Genomic DNA, 21275 nt, shown 5'->3' with positions numbered 1-21275 from the left:
CTGAAAGAGTACCGAGTGTAAACTATTTCTTTTTGTCTCGATGATAGACACATTGTCAATCCTGCTATTATGCTGCGGACATGTAAGTGGTCAAGATGAATAAATATACTAAAAAAGACACAACTGATTCAATGTATTAGTTTTTGTTAAAAGATTGACATATTTTGAAACAATGTAAACAAATAGGTATCGTCAGTTTTTGTACGATATTGTCTTTTTCTGTATCACTTCATATTGGCCTATATTATGAATCAACAATACACTACCGATAATGAATAAAGGTTTTGTTTATGATATTTTGTTGTTTTACGAAATATATTTTGAATAAGTCATTAAAAGTATTAGTTTGACAATTGTAAAAATCGCTTAAATCATGTCATGTAAAGAAGAACGAATTTGAAGTTTGAACCACAAGATTCGTTCTAAAGTTAGGATGTCATAAATTGTATAAAAAATAAGATACTGCCTTTAGAATTCAGAGTACTACATAAAGTATGTGGTTGATAGTGTTTTTGAAATTATTCCATCCGGATACTTAATTTCTAACCGTCTTGAACCTGGAAAGCTTTACATACATAAATGAGAGCAAAGCCTTAATGCTGGTTCCCGGACAGCGGTGCCCAAACGAAATATATATATTTCTTTTGTCTTGGATGGTTCCTTTCGAATACACAGATGTTGAATATAATCTACTTCACTCTCTATGTTCTGGCACTCGCGACTGCTTTTGCACAGGGTAAGAAATGTATTCTTTTTCTACTTAAATGAGACAAGCCTTTGCGGGAAACGTGCCAACGAAATTTACTATATTTTTTTTTTTAGTATGGGTTCCTTTATACAGTTTTTGAAATGAACTCATTACATCTATTTTTTTTTTAAAAAAAAAATTTTTTTTCTACTGATAAGTTTAAAAACCATTTGAGAAGCGTGTATATTTACAAGTATTTGATAATTATTTTATAGCGACATAAAGATATAAGGGTTAAAACTAAACACACCTATGTACTTGTATGACGTGAGGCTTTAATACTATTAAATAACAAGTGACAAGAAAGAACGAACTCTTTCTATGCTAAACAAGAATAGATATTGAAGTCCGCCCGCGGAGCTCGTTAGGGAGAGCGCAGATGTACGGATGGCGGGGTCGTGAGTTCGATCCCCCAGGCGAGGCGTGTGTTCTCCGTGACGATTAAGGACATTGTGTCTGAAACCATTCGCTCTCCACCTCTGATTCATAAGAGGAAGTTTGCAGTTACTTGCAAAGAACAGGTTAGTATTGCCATTTGGTACAGAATCCAGGTACACTGGAAAGGTTAATTGGTCGCTGTTACGTAACTGAAATACTGTTTGAAAAACGGCGTTAAACCAAAAACAAAGAAACAAACACTGATATTGACAACACGAACATGCACTGAACAAAACATGTTCTTTCTCTGTACTGTCCAAATTTCATGAAAAGGTCAGCTGGGTCTGGATGAGAAACTTGATTTCATGGCGAAAATTATGTAAACGTTCGAAATTTGCTCGAAATCGGGTGAGGGCTTTTTATTATACGGATTACCCAGTGAATATTTTGTATACACTTTATATCACATTTACAAGATACATGTTTATTTTAAACATAAAAAAACAGCCTAGCTGCTCTGGTATTTATTTCTGATTTCAAATTTTACCAGGGTCATCGACAGCTTTATTTTCTTCGACCACTCCAGAAGTTGAAACAACAACAGATGGAGGAGATACTGGTACGTCTACAATGGCTGCTACCTCTATTGTCACTGATGTTGTCACGACCGCTGATAAAATTGATACAACCATTAGCGATACCACGATATCTACTAAAAGTGAGGCGCCAACCAGTGATTTTACATCAACTGAATCTGATACAACTACCGGTGACTTTACAACAACTTCTGGGGGTGATACAATCACAAGTAGTTTTACGACAACTAATGGAAGTGATATTGATTTTACGAAATCTCTTAACGTAGATCAACCACAAGTGACCTTGAGACATCTCATGCCACTGATTCAATAACTACAGAAATCACCACATCTACAAGGCAAGAAACCGAATTAATCACAAAAGATGAGCATGTTTCTGCATCAACAAGCGACGGAACAACTACTCCACCTACAACAACTTCGTCAGATGTTTCAACAAACACATATTCTGTGACTACATTTACCGATCCAGTAACGTCTACTGCCTCTGAAACTACAACTACGACCCAGGTATCATCAACAACACCTGCAGCGCCGTCTACAACTAGAGACCTAGACACTACTACGGCAGATACTATTACTACAACAGATCTACCGCAGTCATCTATGTCAGATGCAACAGGAACAGTTACGCCATGCCCAACGAACGAGGTTACTATGACAGGTCAGTTAATAAAGACATACTCGTACTCTTAAGCTTTGATCTTCCAGTTATTGCAGTAGCAGAGACATTTTATCAGAATTACAACATAATTTGTTCTTTAGGCAAACTTTGTCATTAGGGACCCGAAATACAAGGCACGGAAGACTTAAGTCATTCATCTATGTCTAGATATTCGATTTTAAAGGCTGTAAAACATTAAATGTTTTAGAAAAAAATACCGATTCTATTTTGCAGATGATGCAAGGAACTACATCATAATTGCTTTAAGCATTGTGTTGGGTATCATGAGTATTGGTATAATAATTTGGTGCGTACTGTCAAGAGTCCAGAGAAATGTAAGTATTCAAATACCAGAGGGAATTACATACTTTTTCTAGTAAGCCAGGTTATTTGAATGATTCACGTTTTTTTTGCTAATGATAGTTTTATAGAATATTGTGCTTGGACGGAGAAAAGTACTCTCAAGAAGACAATTTTTTCTCTAGTAAACTTGTAGAGCTTTAGGCGTCTGTGTGAGAAAATATATTGTTCAATTGTGAGCATTGGTATACACCAAGATAAGAAATACTGTGATAAATGAAGAAACGTCATATAAAATATATTTAGACATTCAAACTTAACGGGTCTATTATTATTTACGTGTAAATTTGATTGTACGTCACCGAAAAAAACCCATTTACATATAATTAATTTGTAATGTTTTCAAATTTTGTTATAACGTTACAGAAGGTGTCTTATATGAAGAACAACATGGTTTCCACGGGAACACAGACGGATGATTATATTTCAAAAGAGTTGTACTTCCGTCCTTTACCACCAATAGATACTCAAATGAAAGTTGTTTCTGCAAAACCCTTGTTCGATGTACACACTAAGTTTTCTACTCCTGAAAAACACCCGATAGATATCCATATAGAAATTGTTTCCGAAGACCATTTAGACACTAAAATAGATATATTTCCCGAAAGCAAATGCAAAACATGTGTTGAACTACCGACAGCTCATGATTCTATTCCACAAAATATGAACAGATCTTCTGCATTTGAAACAGAGTATACTACGAACAATTTCACGACAAAGCCAATACCGATTTCTTCGTCCAGTGAGTCAGATAGTGATACATTATCAAACAAATGTGATGATTTTAAAGCAAAGTATTTTAAAGATACAGATGACATATTTCAAGTAGAATCATCAACCGCACATGCAGGAATTCCTTCGCCAGATGACGAAAATTTCGACACATCGCCCTTAGAGGCTGGCGCAACTCCGTTGGCTTGTGAGACCAATGCAACTTCTTTAGATTCTAAAGCAAGTGAAAAAGAACTTTTAGGAGAAAGTGAAGCTGTCAAGGAAATATTATTCATACATACTTTGAATGTTTCTGATCTTGATAAAGCTAATGACGAAAATATTATGAGCAAAGCAAACATAACGAACGCTGGAATGGAAAATAAAAGGCCATCGTTCCAAATTACACACTGTTTCAACGAAGAAGTTGAGGAAATAATATCGTTGGACACTGAAGATAAAGTGCCAAAAGTACGACACGTGACCTTTAAAGAGCCCCAAGGGCAAACTACGGACCATAAATCAAGTAGCGTTGAAACTGGTGTGAGTGATAATACACTAATTGGACCAAAATTTAGGGGTTTATTAACTACCAACACAAATACAGTCGAAACTTCTCCAGATAAACTTAAAATGAATAGAAAAAGGAAGAGGGTTGTCAGAAAGAAATCACCTTACACCGACCCCATTAAAAGTTCGACATTAAAGTCACAGGCTCAGAAAAGATATGAGGCCACATACAATATAATTGCAGATGCTTATTTCAAACCTGATTTTACTAAGGAAAAGGTCTGGAATCATTTAAAGAAATTTAGTACAAGGAACAAACTAAGATTAAAAGCTAAAACAAAGAGCAAAAGAAACATTTCTCAGTCTGAGCCGAAGTTCCAAAGTGAACCTTATGGCAGTGGCAGTTTATATTCGAGATTGTCTGATTTTGAGTCATGATTGATATTTATGTCTTAATATTCAACCCTACATCCAAAGTGAATCACGCAGTGTAATATAATCACTTCACATGTAACGTTAAAATTATCTACTATTCTTGCTATTCATGATTCCTATTTTAATGATGTATCCCCAAAGTATAGGGACGGGGACCTGTTGCTTTTTGCCTGGTTGTCTGTCCGTCCGTCCGTAACAAAAATGTGTCAACTCTATCAATTTGTCCTCTTGAAGGAACAGAATGTGACACACAATATCAGCGCTTTTGAACGTTTATTTTATAGATGAAAAGAGCGCTATAAAAATCTGGTAAATAATAATATGTCATAATTAGACGTTTTGCAGTACGTAACTTTCAGTCATGTAGGCTGAAAGTCAAACGGTGAGACTGAAGGTCAGATACTTATTAACACGTTTGAAGGTTGTTCAAAACCTCAGGACAAATGTTTTCCATACAAATAAATTGGCCATAATTAGTTATCGCGCAGAACGCAACTTTATGTCATATAGTTTCGATGTCAAGATCGTATGTTGAGATTAAAAGTCACTTATGTAGAATGCTGTGTCTCCTCTCTATCTTCAGACCCTTTTGACAGATTTTCCAGTGATTAAGCAAAACTTTTATTTTATTACTAGTCAGATAACAATGTCCTGTTGGTTTTAAGTGCATTCTTCTAATGAGATTCTAATGAAATGTAGGGGCTATTTTCAGCTGCCGAGTCCATAAACATACATACCGAACGACTTCTGGCGCAAACAAGTCTTGAAAAATACCATCTATCTATAAACTACATTGTTAAATCTGTTTGCTAATTTATTTTCATGTATAAGAAATTACCTACCCTCTTTAGATTAGCGCAACATATACAACTGGTATATTGGTTGTTAAACTGTGTGAAAAAGTTTCCTTTATTTTCATACTGCAAGTTTAAACATCGGAGGTTAAATTGCAATTACCAAAATAGTTTCGTTTAAAAAACAATATGTTGCTACATTAAATTACGTTTGTTCTTTTTTTTTTCAAATTTCTGGCGCAATCTGTCTCAATTGTCTTATTTTCAATAATGTCCCTTTCGTTTTCTTTAAAGCAGTATCGCTTTTATGTTTTATACTAGGACATTTATTTTTTCCCCTTTCTTAATTTCTATTCAAATGCACACAGCTTAAATGTACGCCGATCAGGTTCCAGATGTTCTTAAATAATTGTTCATATCTCGATATATTCTGGTTATAATTCATTCTGTTCCGGTGTGGCTGACCTTGCAGGAATTTTTTCAGACTTTGACTTTAGTTATAGGATTGGTACTAGTGTTAAGTCTTGTTGACATCCCGCTCCTACGTTAGCGCCTTCTTTCATATTGTCCTCTGTCAAATAGTCTGTTGCATGTTTGTTTACTTGTTCCGCATCTTTCATGTCCCCGGGATGATTAATTGCACTGAATACATGCGAAATAGGATCGTCTAGATTGTGCTTTATCAGCATATCAACATTAGTTGTATTACATATATTCACATAGTTGACAGTTCGAGATCGTCTGTTGCAGATATCTGGCAATACAGATTTTCCTTTACGGGCATTTTTTCTGTAAACTGTATTCTGTTAATTTCTGGTTCTGTTTGAATTCCTTTCTCTGATACGTCACTGAGTTCCATACTAACCTCGTCTATATTTAGAAAAAAACTCTTCTTAACAAGAAGAAGTTGTCTTCTTAACAAGAGGTAATGGGTCTATTTTCTCAGGTTGACAACAAGTGTGAAAACGTTTACAGTGATATTCGTACACCCATATTCACCAGCGTTCCACCGCTTTTTTCCGTGTATTACTGGTGATCGAGTTTTGATTTCCTGGCTTTTTGAATTACAGCTTAGTGAGGCCTGCCCATCTGCAATGTCAGTGGTAAGACTATCTGAGCTATTTGCGGATGATATAGTATTCAGACATTCTTCAACCCTGCGATGCAGCATCTATTTTATTTGAGGATGTGTTCAACCATCTCCGGAACAGTGCATTCTTAACCTGCAATCGCATTACACAAACGTAGTTAAATCAATGGTCGAATCACTTAAGGAGTCTTGCGTTGTGACTGGTTTTGTGGTCGCCACAGCACTGCAGAAATCCTGCACGGTCGAAGTGGTGACTAATTTTGTGGTCGCTGAATCACTGAAGAGTCTTACATTGTCGGACCACTGAAGGAGTCTTGCTTGATCGAAACTGTGACAGATTCTTTGGTCGCTGGATCACTTATTGGCGCTTGAGTTTTGGAAATTACGACCTATCAACGAGTCTTGCGTTGTTGCAGTTACTACCAGTCCGTTGCCATTGAATCACTTCATGGCCGTAGGAACAAGGGGTGGGGTGGGGGCGATTTTGACCGATTATGGTAATTATCATAGCAATTATTTGACAGCGAGTCAATTTTAGCTGATTTTCAAAATGTGTACCCCTCCCTCCCAATCTGAAAATGCATCCTACGGTCTTGCACTTAATCATTCTTGCATTGTTGAAGTTAAGATTAATTGATATGCCGTAGTATCACTTGAAGGATGTTTTATTGAATAAATGATAAACACTGTTTCTCCTACAAAGCAAGTAAACATCTTAAGGTGTGTTATTCTTTCGTCTTCTAAAATGTTTTAATTGAAATACGTGTAGAATATGGTTTATGTGTATCTAGTTATATATAAGCAAAATAAAGTCCAAATTCATCCCCACATTTAGGGGAAGAATTCTGTTTTAAAAAGATACACTTAATTTTATGACACTTACTGCTTTTAGTATGAAATGAACAAAGATATGCCGTTATCTGCTGGAGCCGGTATTACTTGAAACAACTGCTACTAAATTTATCGCAATTAAAATGAAAAAAGAAATAATAATTTCTTCTTTCACTTTTTTGAAACATTAAGTTATGCAAACCTATGTGATAAAGATATAGAAAATGTAAATCGCTTACCTCCCCGAAAGGCCATACTAAGTATAAATATCCAGGTCAAAATGGAATAGTCACTTGAATTTGGTCTCATCGTCACGTAATTTATAACTTTACAGTGGTTAATTTCATATTTTCCCTATTAAAGAGGTCATGTTTCAGTTATATTTAAGAAATAATTTATAGCAAAAGTGTGCTTTAACACAATTTAAGCACGATGGGCGGATATATGTCAGACGAAATAATTTCACGAGGGCGCAGAAATTATTTGTACGACGTATTACCGCCCGAGTGTATGAATAGTTTTAAAATACGTCTTTGCTGTGAATTATTTCAGTTCTAATATGCCCTTAATCTAAAACAGTAGATAAAATATAGTAGCGCTTTTCTTGGTCTCAACAGAAACATTGACGTCACCGCACGTTAACGACGTCAACGTTTTTGTTGCGACCAAGAAAGAGCGCTACTATATATATTCTACTGTTTTAGATTAAAGGTTTCAAGTTTATTCATATATATTCCACTGGACTTTAAGTCCATGGTGGCAACATTTACATAATATATGACGAACAGTGAATACATATAAGTGGAGAAGGTATGACATATAACATTTTGACATAATTATACAATTACAATTCATATTATATATCAATTGTTACAAAGGATGTATATCTAAATTGTCGGACAATATTTCTCACTGCTGAGAATATGGCTAATTACTCTATATCGTTACTAAACATCGAGTGAGCAAAATAACTGAAACATTTATTTGCTAATAAGCTAAGTGTCACATTTAATGAACTTCATTTGTGGCATATTAGAATTGAAATAATTTAAAGCACAGCCGTGTTTTAACACTACATTGGTTTGTATTTATACACTCGGGCGGTATAATCACACTGGCCATAGCTTTATCAGATTAAGTGGTTCCAACGTACATCATGACGACTTTTTGTATGAGAAATAGAGCCCGAAAAGTAAGACACAGACACATGTGCTAAAAATGGACACATTTGCGCTTCAGGTGCACCCATCGTTTTCATTTGATTCGTTATTTAACGGGTAGAAATTCCTTTAAATCATACTTACAAGACCGGAAATTTATAGTATCGGCCATATTTCGCCATCTGATCTGCGTAAAATTCACCGCTCAAATAACGTTGGAACATTTGATCTGATAAAGTTATGGCCAGTGTGATAATACGTCGTACAAAGAGTGGCTAAACTCTGGCTACTCTGGCTGAACTCTGGCTACTCTGGCTGCTCTGGCTAATTTCACGCACATGGAAAAAAGCTTAATTGAACGGATTTTACCGATTGCGTTAGGAACATTAAATAAAGAGCGGCGGATGATACTAGTTTATCTGTTAGTCAATATTTCATATACGAATCTCGCTAATTAGTGGTGTTTAAGCTATCTTTTCCATTGACAGATATACTGGACCCTGAAACAAATGGACCCGTTGTCAATTAAGAAATAATTTATAGCAAAAGATTTATGCACGATGGGCGGTTATACGTCGGGCGTAATAATTTCACGAGTTTCTAGGATTTTAAGAGTAGCCAGAGTAACCTGGTTCACAAAACATTTTCCGTCTTAGCTGAATTTGATTATGAAACTTAATGTGTAATTTCTATCTAAATAGCATGTTTAAACTGAATTTCAAGTTAATTACTATTTTTAAGTGGCTATTTAGAGTAGCCAGAGTAGCTAGAACTCTGGTTACTCTAGAGTAGCCAGAGTAGCCAGAACTCTTGTTACTCTGGCTGGCCAGAGTAGCCAGAGTTCTGCCAGAGTAGCCAGAGTAGCCAGAGTTCAGCCAAAGTTCAGCCATAGTAGCAAGAGTTTCTAGGATTTTAACATGTTCTGACTACTCTGGTCAGCCAGAGTATCCGGAGTAGCCCGAGTCACCAGGATTTCTTTTGCTCTGGTTACTTTGGCTGGCCAGAGAAGCCAGAGTTTGTAGGATTTTAACATGTTTTTGCAACTCTGGTCAGCCAGAGTAGCCAGAGTAACCAGGTCCCATGTTCACAAAAGTTTTTCAGTTTTAGCTGAATTTGATTATGAAATTTAATAACTGAGCCGTGCCATGAGAAAACAAACATAGTGGCTTTGCGACCAGCATGGATCCAGACCAGGCTGCGCATCCGCGCCGCAGTCTGTCAGGATCCATGTTGTTCGCTTTTAAAGCGTATTGGACTTTGAGAAACTGTTAGCGAACAGCATCGATCCTGACGCGCAGGCTGGTCTGGATCCATTCTGGTCTCAAACCCACTATGTTGGTTTTCTCATGGCGCGACTCATATGTCATTTCTATCTAAATAGCATGTTTAAAACTGAATTTCAAGTTAATAACTATTTTCAAGTGGCTATTTAGAGTAGCCAGAGTAGCCAGGACTCTGGTCACTATGGCTGGCCAGAGTTTAGCCAGAGTTCAGCCAGAGTTTAGCCAGAGTTCAGCCAGAGTAGCCAGAATTCTGGTTACTCTGGCTGGCTCGAATAGCCAGAGTTCAGGCAGAGTAGCCAGAAACCTGGTTGCTCTGGCTGGCCAGAGTAGCCGAGTAACCAGGATGTCAATTGCTCTGGCTACTTTGGTTAGCCAGAACAGCCAGAATTTCCGAGATATCCATTGGTTCTAGCTACCCAGGCTAGCCCGAATAGCCAGAGAAAATACTATAATACCTATTGCGAACTGACCCTTTTGGGTCTCTCAGGTTTGATTTTTTTAGTGTTTTATATATATCAAATGATTCATAAAACGGACTTCAAAGATTTTATTTTTAGACAGCAGCCAGAGTAGTCAGACGTTCTAGGATTTTAATATGTTCTAGCTACTCTGGTCAGCCAGAGTAGTCAGAGTGACCATTATTTCATTTGCTCTGGCTACTCTGGCTAGCCAGAACAGCCAGAATTTCCGATATGGCCATTGGTACAAGCTACCCTGCTAATCAGAAATAGCCAAAGAAAATACAGTTAAACCTGTTGCCAGAGTAGCCAGAGTAATCAGAACTCTGGTTACTGTGGCTGACCAGGACAGCCTGTTTCATAATTTTAACATAGTTTGGCTACTCTGGCTGGCCAGAGTATCCAGGAATAACTGAAATACGCACGGGTTCTGGTTACTCTGGCTGGCCAGAAAAGCCAGAGAAAATACAGACAAACATGTAAACTAGAGCCATTTTTAAAATGTATGACCCTTTTTCATAAAAATCATATTATACATGATTAGGTTGCACTAACTGTTGTATATAATTATAATGTAAATACAAAATTAGACCTGTTGCGTTTTGTGTGTGTGTTATATATGAAGGCTAAAATTCAAAAAGATTAAAGCGGACAGGTCTATATATTTATGGTAGATTGAAAACCTTTAAAACACGCCTAAAATATAAAATAACAACAACAACAACAACAAAGAAACTGTAAGACGGCATGATTTTCGAACAAAGTTAAGAGTAACACGAATCAGAAAATGACACTTTCAAAAAAAAGTAACAGGGTATATGCAAAGGCTGTTTGTTTATATATACTCAGCGTCACTGAAAAATTACCACCCTATATTTTAAAAATCGCACTGGACTGTGTTAAAAGCATAACACGAGCGGCTACATTTTTGACACAGCTGAGACGTCACTGGTGTAAAGATTTGTCAAGATTAACGGGCTGCACGTACAAAATGACTTTTTTCAGCAATGTCGACATGTACGAATTTTCTATCGCAAATCATTCACACTTGAAAGTTAGTCGACAGACTAAAAGGAATACGTTAAAAAACCCAGAATATCCTTGCTAAGAATACCACGTTTAAGGCACGATCAACGCCATCAGGCCATTGGCATGGTTTACGCCGAACTTTCATGTCATGAAACTGCACGTCGTATATGCTGTTCTCACCTGACAGTCATGAAATGGGTTAGGAGACATGATCAGACAGGGTCTATGAGTAATAGACCGCGCACAGGCCATGAAAAAGTGACGTCGATATTGTATAAAATAGTAAAGAGGTATATATTAGGTGGTAACTTTTCAGTGACGCTGAGTATACATTGTAAATAATGCTTAGGCATGTTTTCTTTTTATATAAGTTGTAATTTTACAAAGTAGCCTGCAAGGTCTATGGCAGAATATATCAGCATTGATATTTGATATTACAGCCCATATCTAATTTATTTTGAACTGGTAGGCGTCCAGGATTTTGGACGTTTTCGATCCCCTACTTTTGAAAATATTTTAACAAAATATTAAATTGACTACTAAGATACATAATAAAAAAAATGTGTAATCTACCAATATGCCAAACAAAAATTTGATATTCCCTCAAATTTCTCCAAAAATGACTTTAGTTTCAACGTACCTCAAATCGGGTTGTACAGTTTTCTATAAGCTTAAACAATGCATTTCCAAATTCATTGTTCTCAGGACTCTTAATGTAAAACTAAGAAGTCGTAAAATCATTGCGAGTCCGGATATTCAAGGCTATACTATACTAGTAATAAGCCTGTATCATGTCAAAAGGTATTTTTCAATACAAGTTCTTAGAATATCCCTTAACAGTTTATACAGGTCCTGGCAACTTATTTATTTTTCCACATCTAGTAGAAAAGATCTCATATCCATCGCACTACCACAAGGTTTCCAAATGGTTTTGCTGGACCCCAGCGCTAAATTCTGCCTCCCACGAAGGGCAGATACGACGAAGCGACACCGATCCATCCTGGATCTTCAGTACTTATACGGCTGTATGCCATACCACACTGGACTGTGATTTAGTGCAGTGCGACCTGGCTGTCATGGTCATTTTTTTTGCATTGACCCATTCTGGATCTTATTCATGGCATATTTTATCCCCAGTGTATTGTCTCATATTCCTTCTGTTGAAAAAATTGCCACCAAATTGAAAGTAAAAAACATAGGTACTCGAAACGGTTATGGGTGTAAAACCAGTAAATGCATTTTTTTCGCAAAGTGGCGTGTTACGTGGTTTTTTAAGAGCTGTCTTGGCCCAAAAAACAAGTGCACGGTTCCAGTCACGTGAAATCCTTTAGTATGGCATCCGTGTGTGTAGAAGTTGGTGTCACACTTATAGATGGAATTTTCTTTGAACAGGAAACTATGGTGCCCAACTCTGGCTGTGTATTTCTCCCATAATCGCGCATAGGGGTGAATCAGTCCCTACTATGCCAAATATTAGGATAGGCGCAAATGGTATTGAGAAACTTCTCAGCAACCTGAACCCCCATGAGGCCAGTGGTCCTGACAAAATCAAGCCTATAATTCTTAAAACACTCTCTGTAGAACTATCTCCCATCCTTGAGGTCATATTCTTCCAGAAAACCCTTGAGGAAGGTTGACTTCCATCCCAGTGGAAATCCGCATATGTTGCATATATTTTTAAAAAGGGTGATAGGTCAAATCCAGTAAATTACAGGCCAATTTAATTAGCATATGTCCTTTGCAAAGTTCTTGAACATATTGTTTCATCATCTATTGTTAAGCACTTCACCATCCATGGTATTCTGTATGACGTACAGCACGAATTTAGGGAAAAAAGATCATGTGTTACCCAGTCTGTTATGTTAGTAAATGATCTGGTCACTTCAGTATACAAAAAAGTAGATCTTATACTATTAGATTTTAGTAAGGCTTCCAACAAGGTTAGCCATGAGGAAGTTCTTCTAAAATTGCATGAATACGGAGTCAGAGGAAACACACTAAGATGGGTCAAAGGCTTCTTAGATAATAGGATCCAATCAGTAGTCCTAAATGGCACTACCTCTGGTGCCAATCCAGTATCATCAGGTGTCCCACATGGGTCTGTACTTGGTCCCCTGCTCTTCCTAGCTGAAATAAATGACCTCCCACAAAACGTCAGTCCCAAAGTCTGTCTGTTTGCAGATGACACGGCAATATATCTAACTCTGACATCTGCAGACCTATCTGTCACTCTCCAAAATGACCTCAAACTTTTTGAAAAGTGGGAGTTGGAGTGGTATATGGAGTTCAACCCCTCCAAGTGTCAAGTGATCCACGCCACTAGAAGGAAACATCCTACCCAGTACTAACTACATGGAGTCAAACTTGAATCGGTCAGCTCAGCTAAATACCTAGGCGTGGATATCTCAAATGACCTATCATGGGACATAAACAGGTCAACCCAAAAAGCTAACCAAACATTAAGGTCAAACCCCAACCCATTGCTGACCAGAGTAGCCAGAACATGTTAAAACCCTAGAAACTCTGGCTACTCTGGCCAGCCAGAGTAACCAGAGCTACTTTAACCACTTGAAAATAGTTATTAACTTGAAATTCAGTTTTAAATATGCTATTTAGATAGAAATGACAAATTAAGTTTCATACTTAGCTAAGACTGAAAATATTTTGCGTACATGGTACCTGGTTACTCTGGCTACACTGGCTAGTTTGGCTGACCAGAGTAGCCAGAACATGTTAAAATCCTAGAAACTCTAGCTACTCTGGCTGAACTCTGGTTACTCTGTTAGAAACAGCTAGAGTAACCAGAGCAATTGATATCCTGGTGACTCGGGCTGCTGTGGCTACTTTGGCTGAACAGAGTAGCCAGAACATGTTAAAAATCTAGAAACTCTGCCTAATTTGGTTGAATTATGGCTACTCTGGCCAGCCTGAGTAACCAGAGTTCTGGATACTGGATGAAATCTGGCTACTCTTGCTGAACTCTGGCTACTCTGGCCAGCCAGAGTAACCAGAGTTCTGGATACTGGATGAACTCTGGCTACTCTTGCTGAACTCGGGCTACTCTGGCCAGCCAGAGTAACTAACCAGAGTTCTGGCTACTCTGGCTGAACTCTGACTACTCTGGCCAGCGAGAGTAACCAGAGTTATGACTTCTCTGGCTGAACTCAGGCTACTCTGGCCAGCCAGAGTAACCTGAGTTATGACTTCTCTGGCTGAACTCTGGCTACTCTGGCCAGCCAGAGTAACCAGAGTTATGACTTCTCTGGCTGAACTCTGGCTACTCTGGCTGAACTCTGGCTACTCTGGCTAGCCAGAGTAACCAGAGTTCTGACTTCACTGGCTACTCTGGCTAAACTCTGGCTGAACTCTGGCTGAACTCTGGCTACTCTGGCTAAACTCTGACTGAACTCTGGCTACTCTGGCTAATTTCACGCTCATTTTTTTCCCACGGGAAAATGCTGTCCAACATGCAAAGAAAAACATTTTCAAATAATAGTACCCAGTACTTTCTTTATCTGACATGATTTTCTAGTTTTGTTTTATTTTTCTCGATGCGGACAATACGTAGATCGTAGTTTCGCATACACAGCAATTTGAAGTTTTCACATACATTTTTGCACCAGGAAAAGACATCTTAAATACAGCGTTTTAAAAATCGAAGTCACAGTTTTTAAACGTAATTTCATAGATACATATCTGAATAATTTAGACGGAATTAATTTGAAAATGCTGCATTTTTACCACAAAGACTTGTGTCTATAATTTCGTCATGACTGCCATGGATTAAGATAATAAACACGAATCGACGTAATTAGGCAGACATGAATGATTTTAATATCATCGAATATGCAAGATTCTTAACTTTAGAAATACAAGGGAAACAAGAAAATAAATCAGATACAGAGCGCTAAAAATGATTACGACAATAAATAAGTATACATTTGGTGGATGTCATCAATGGTGAAGTCTATGTCTTGTTGGAATTGAAATCTCCAACAGTGATTGATCACGGCCGATGAGGCCGCGATCATATTGAATAGGACAAGTATTTGCACGATGGGGAAAATATTTCATGATGGACCTGTGAATTCTTTACTTATGGGTGAAACAGTTCTCATAAGCGTAAATACGACTGGCTTCTACTGATTATAAAACATACCGTACTATTTGTTGTGAATCAACTATTGTTGTACTTTTAGTAGTTCAACCGCCACCCTTGTTTAAGAGCAACATTTAAAAAACACGTTTTTTTTCATCCTCAAGTAATAAGTAAGTAGACTCGCCCAGTTTAATCAATCTAGACGCATAATCTACATAGAGCGCTTACTTCACCCGATTTACATTCGGAACATTTTCACGCGTTTCGGGCTTTATCGTTTGTTTAACATGGGATTTTTGAACCGTCCAAAGATGTTGGAAATGTTTGTCTCATTGTTTATTTTTTTTTAATAAAAATGTTACTGCTTTCATTGTCTACCACATTTTTTCCACCCTTGCCTGAAAAAACAGTAATGAGTTTGTACACTGTTCAGACAATTGTGCTCTGTTGAAATTTAACACAAGTTTACCTGCATAAACAGAAAGCATGATATGTCACCATGCGCGGATCCAGATGGGGGGCGGGGACCGGGGGTCCGGAACCCCTCTGGAAAATCTTTAAAAAAGGAAAGAAGACAAGAAGGAAAGAACAAATTTTTCGAAAAAGGCAACATTAGGACTGCATGTAAAGTATATGCGGCTGCTGCTACATACGACCCCGACATAATTCATATTATTTATCTAAAAGAAACTAAGAATTTTACCTTCAAGAAAGCTTGATTTTATCATTTTCCCAAATTTAACAGGTTAGTTCATAAAACTGTCCCAGAATGCAAAAAATGAAGTGCTAAATTGCAAAATTTCCAGGGGGGGTGGGGGGGGGGGTGGGGGCAGGGGATCGGACCCCCTCTGAGAACATTGGCTGTGTCCGTGCATGGTCACTATATCTGTCCAGTACTGGACATTATGGTAAACGCTTCTTTCCTGCACAAATGACAATTTTGCAACTTCTGCCCGGTTTGTACAAATTTCTGGCCGCGATAAACCATTTGACTTGGTCACTTTTTACCTAACTCAGTCAAATACGACATACAGTTGTAAACAAATTAAGCCGTATAGCCTTTTATAATATATTCCTTATTTTGCAGTTTGCTTCTCCTTTTGTTTGTTTCATTTGCATATGATTTGCGTTTATTATTCTGTGCTTAGTGCTTGCTTTTGTAATAGTTTTGCATATCAAAATGTGCTTATTATTTTTGTTTTGTGCTTGCTTTTGTAATAGTTTGTGTAACTTTACAGTCATCAATTACACTTGTTTGTACTTGAATAGAATCATTTTTTTTTTGTCCGTCAGATGCATATTAGCCTACAATATCACACAGATTGCGACCTTATGTTATAAATCATTCGCATAAGAACACCAAACAATGATTTTATTGAACAGCAAACTGACAATTTGGGATTTGTTTTTCTTAGATATGCAACGCAAGACTTTCTTCTTTGTACAACGGAGTCAGTGACGAATACCTCGAGTCATGTTCAAATGATGAATCTCAACATCGACGAATCGTAATCAAAAGGTTCATTACATAATCATTGACTAAATTTATTTTATTCTCTTTATTCTATTAATACCCCACCCATTAAGCTAAATATACTGTTTGGGCAGCATTGGCAACCTTGAAAACAAAAGTGTATATATGATAATTTGAATCAGACGAAATTGTGGAATGTCGACATGTCACATATGTGTTCATAATTAAAAAAAGCACAATTTGACCCCTAAGGAGCTTGATCTTTCAAAGGGAGTCGAGGTTCTACACACCAAGCGTTGTGATAAAAAAGTCTCCAAAATTAAGATTAAATACTATCACGTACGCACGTGAGTTTTTCAGACAAGCAGGCATGTTCCTTGACCCATTCGTTGCCTATGACGACGAAAATAAATTGGATTATCCCATCATGTAGTAGGGGCTGAAGAAACCTAATGATAATCGAGAAAAAAAAAAGAAAAAGTAAACTATTTTTGATCCCGTCGAACCCATTTGGCTTTGACGTTAAATATAAATTAATTCTAAAACTAGCACACCACAATATTGTGGTTTAAAACCGGGGTATGTAAACGATTTAGTGCAGAGTGATAACTCTCAAAAACAGTTGCCACGCAAAAGTAATTTAATATGAAAAACAAAGACAAATATCAAACAGGGAATGCCACGTACCAAAAACGCAGCCTCCCCAAAACGAAACACATAGCACGCAGACGCGTGCATCACACACACACACACACGCACAAAGCCAACACATTAGGACAAAACGAACAAACAAAGGAACACAGTGGGGCACCGCCTTGGAACGGTCAGTGGCAAAAACACAACTTGGGAGCTTAAACCGGTTTATGGTGCGCACCCAACCTCACTCTTACCCTCACCATGTTCCAAAGACACGGGACAGTGTAAATAAACGTAATCCCCTCCAGGTGAAGCTCCAACACACGTAATGGAAACAAAAAGGCACGGCATGTAAAACACAAAAATGCTCGTGTATAAATATATAAAAAGCAAACCTTAAGAACAAAAAAAAAGTATGTACAGAAGACAGAGCAACAAGAAAAACACCCTTAAGGGCCCGACGAAATAGGCCAGAAGACAGATATCAAAACAGTTCAGTCCTGGTAGGATTTAAAAACTGCTTACCATAGAGTGAAGCCGTACTTCATAAAACTTAACAATATTGTCTCATCATTCTCTAATAATACTGTAAATTGTTATACCCTTTAAAAAAGAAATTAATGATATTCATCAAAAGACATGTCTCTTTAATCTAATGCCCTAAAAGTTGGCTGAAAAAAAATCACACTTGATAAATAAAGCTTTTGTTGGCTTGTTTTTTCTTTCGCACTTTCTTGGATTGTTTACTGATCATCTTTTCCTCATATCTTTCTTTCCAAAGAACGAATTTGTTATATTTTTCGGATTTTCAGTACATGATTTACCTCAGCAGAGAGGTCGTCTGACGGCGGACTTTCCGGTCTTACATGAATTGTTCGGACATCTTTATCATACTTTCCAGGAACTTCTGTATCCCTTTCATCAGACATATCTTCTTCCATTTCCGTTTCCAATTTATACAAAAATGTTTGATTTGCAGGAGATTCATGTCTAATTTCTGGTGTGACAGCTTCTAGACTTGCTGGAGATATGTTTGAAATACGAAGATCAGGTTCTTCATCGCTTTCAATGATTCTTTTCTTCTTCCTTATCTTCTTTTTGATCCGATGGTTCGCCGGAATTACACCTTCAGATTTCATCGGGATTGCACTACGCTCATCACGTGGTGATGTTGGAATTGTTCCATTTGGCACAGTTGTTACTGGTTTGGATTCTTCCTGTTTGACGTCATCTTTCAAGACTGTATCCGTTTGACAGCTGGCAATTTTGACAGGAGTGCTTATTACAATATTTGCTTGAACTTTCTTACTTTTCTTTTGTAGAACATCTGTCTGACACTGTCTGTCTGTCTGACTGCGATATTGATAAAGTTAAAGTCTCCTTATCAATTAATTGTATCTGAGGTAATCTGTCTGCCCCTTCGTCGGTTTTGCTCTTGTCTGCTTTAATCTCAGGTGGAAATAGATTAACCTGACATCCAGTCTCTGCATGTTCAATCGTTGTTTCCATTCTTTTTGTAGTAGCATTTTCAGCCTTTTGTATTATAACCTGTTCCATGAGACCTTCCTTGGTGTACACTTGATCAATCTGAACCTGACATCCAAAGTCTACTGCATTTACAGGAACAACAATTTCTGATGTAGGACTGCAATCTGGCTGCTTTAAGTCTGGTCTCATTGTTTGTGTCAAATCATGTGGCGGCGGTGATTGTTTATTATCAACGGCAACCTATAACACATATTTATACAACATTTCAGTAATACGCATCCTTAACCAAATGTACTATGCAATGGTGTGTTTAAATTGAATAGGTTTTTTTTGCAGTTTTCTCCCCCTCTATTCATATTCGATGTCGGATAAACATAATTTCTTCAATAATGTTTAAACTTAATCATGTAACCATTACGAAGTGAAATAAATGATCGTGCTTTTGTACGATTTTTTTGTACATTGTATATACGCTATATACAATGAGGAAGTACCTGTTAATTTTTCAAGGTATTTTTAATCTCGTGCACACAACATCTTATCTCGTGCGCACGACATCTTATCTAACGTGTTCGACATATTATCTCGATATGTTACCACGACATCTTATTTCATGCACTCGACATCTTATCTCGTGTGCTCGAAATCTTATCTCGTCTACACGACATGTTATCTTGAGTGCAGGACATTTTATCTCGTGCGCATGACATCTTATCGAAAGTCGAAGGTACAATGATGAATACACGAAACCACGATGGTGATTTCGACTATTATCATCGCGTTTTTCACTTTCATCATCGTAGTTTCGAGAATTCAACTTTCGAAGTATGGAGGTCAAAACTAAAAATACCGAAGGTCCAAACGGAACACTGTATTATACTGACACTGGAATTCGGTGAAAAGTTTATTTATGTTTATTTTATCTCAACAAACATCTGACATAATGTAATCAAAAAAACTTTTATGGAGGATTTGACAGCAGAGAGATTATTTTATGACTCTAACGACTGATGCCAGTTTCAAAATTAAAAGCACTGGGCTTTTTACCTTTTCAACATCGTCTTTTGTTTTAGTGCAGCACCTTGGGTAGAGACAACACGACAGTACGACAATTACAATCAACAACAGAACCACCAGCACTCCCAGACCAATCACTGCCGCCAGTAAGTTATTATCTAGACATTAAACAGAAATGAAAATTAAATATGCTCTTATAAAATCTCGGATTTTGCATATATATTAATTTCATTATATCCAGGAATTCCGGCAGCAATTAGCGAAATGTTCACGGATCACAATTTTTGCAACTATTTTAATGGAATGAACCGTACCAGGAGAAAACCAACATAGTGCATTTGCGACCAGCATGAGTCCAGAACAGCCTGAGCATCCGCACAGTCCGCTCAGGATCCATGCTTTTCGCTAACTGTTTCTCTAATTGCAATAGGCTTTGAAATCGAACTGCATGTATCATGACCAGATGCACTATGTTGGTTTTCTTGTGGTGCAGCTCAAATTAGGAAAGATGTATAATAAGATAAATTACCTGAAGATACTGAGGCATTTATAATGTGATGAAATATAAGTAACAACTTTGTACGTGTACTGGTACGCATGCACGTCCGTGTATGATGTCGTTCTAATTTCAATACGCGTCCGAAATATCAAAATTTAGAATACCATACATTTTTTCATACAATTTAGTCAAATATGTTCAAAATATACTGATTAAACCAAAGTCGGAAGCAAATCTGATCAGTGTGAAGTATTCAGTGTGGCGAGTTAGAAAATGGAACAAATTTAAGCACACACTAATTGTTATCATTACGTATAAATGATTTAAAAAATATACGCAAACACGAATAAATATAAAATACAGTTCTGATATCTGTACATGTATACCTTTCTGGTCTGATGACGTCACTCCGGCGGCAGTTGTTTCATTTTTTGCTGCCGTTGTAGGTGTGGTCGGAGGTTCATTCGAAGTAGTTGTGGAAGATGAAGATTTCGTCTCTGTAGTTGTTGTCATATTCATGGTTGTCATGGTTATCGTGGTTACCGTGGTTGTTGAAGTTGTTGTTGAAGTTGTCGTCTGCTGACAGTACTGCTGTGTTGTAGGTGGACAACTGACTGTGATATTAGATTCTGCGGTTGCTGTTGCAAAAATAATACACATGAAGTATATTTCATCAAATATTTACCTTAAAGATTTCCATTGCCACTCTTTCACTAAAAATATTTAGGTAGACTTTAAATTCTTAATATGTAAAATGAGAAACTTTAAAGGCAGTGGCCTCAAGATCGCACGATCACATGAGAATGTTTATGCCCAGTCCTCCGCCCGGCCGCCAGGCTTCGGTTGCGTTCCTGATCAAAACGGAACCGATCGACCCCTTATCGTCAACACACAGGCGGCGATCGCACGGCGCAATTGCGGGTCTTCCCAGCCCAGAACAGTCTTAGCAGTGGGGTACCGGTTCCGCTCCAGGAGCCACCCAACTGGTGTTCCCAAGGCGACGGCTTTGTGG

General features: G+C 37.5%; 2 protein-coding genes across 2 annotated transcripts; one reads left to right on the top strand and one right to left on the bottom strand.

Annotated features, from left to right (window-relative positions):
- The first annotated feature begins 340 nt into the window (after positions 1-340).
- On the top strand, positions 341-5075 carry LOC123552542 (uncharacterized). The gene is made up of 4 exons (XM_045342269.2): positions 341-736; positions 1677-2389; positions 2624-2724; positions 3116-5075. The coding sequence occupies exons 2-4, from the start codon at positions 2332-2334 to the stop codon at positions 4406-4408; spliced, it is 1452 nt and encodes a 483-aa protein (XP_045198204.2). The 5' UTR covers positions 341-736; positions 1677-2331; the 3' UTR covers positions 4409-5075.
- Positions 5076-17257: 12182 nt separating this feature from the next.
- LOC123552543 (putative mediator of RNA polymerase II transcription subunit 30) lies at positions 17258-20923 on the bottom strand. Its single transcript, XM_053542362.1, has 3 exons — positions 20650-20923; positions 19795-19922; positions 17258-18987 (listed from the first exon to the last, which is right to left on the bottom strand). The coding sequence occupies exons 1-3, from the start codon at positions 20921-20923 to the stop codon at positions 18565-18567; spliced, it is 825 nt and encodes a 274-aa protein (XP_053398337.1). The 3' UTR covers positions 17258-18564.
- Positions 20924-21275: the final 352 nt, after the last annotated feature.

The sequence above is a fragment of the Mercenaria mercenaria genome, chromosome 4, assembly GCF_021730395.1.
Source record: "Mercenaria mercenaria strain notata chromosome 4, MADL_Memer_1, whole genome shotgun sequence".
NCBI lineage: Eukaryota > Metazoa > Mollusca > Bivalvia > Venerida > Veneridae > Mercenaria > Mercenaria mercenaria.
This window is presented reverse-complemented; position numbering and strand designations above follow the sequence as displayed.

What these genes read in the sequence shown, in the direction of transcription:
- LOC123552542 (XM_045342269.2), top strand. Translation starts at nt 2,332, where the DNA reads ATGTCAGATGCAACAGGAACAGTTACGCCATGCCCAACGAACGAGGTT. An exon ending in GAACGAGGTTACTATGACAG is followed by an intron (nt 2,390 to 2,623) that starts GTCAGTTAATAA and finishes TCTATTTTGCAG; the next exon opens with ATGATGCAAGGAACTACATC. An exon ending in TGTCAAGAGTCCAGAGAAAT is followed by an intron (nt 2,725 to 3,115) that starts GTAAGTATTCAA and finishes ATAACGTTACAG; the next exon opens with AAGGTGTCTTATATGAAGAA.
- LOC123552543 (XM_053542362.1), bottom strand. Translation starts at nt 20,923, where the DNA reads ATGTGTATTATTTTTGCAACAGCAACCGCAGAATCTAATATCACAGTC. An exon ending in GACGTCATCAGACCAGAAAG is followed by an intron (nt 19,923 to 20,649) that starts GTATACATGTAC and finishes TTTAATGTCTAG; the next exon opens with ATAATAACTTACTGGCGGCA. An exon ending in CAAAAGACGATGTTGAAAAG is followed by an intron (nt 18,988 to 19,794) that starts GTAAAAAGCCCA and finishes TATGTGTTATAG; the next exon opens with GTTGCCGTTGATAATAAACA.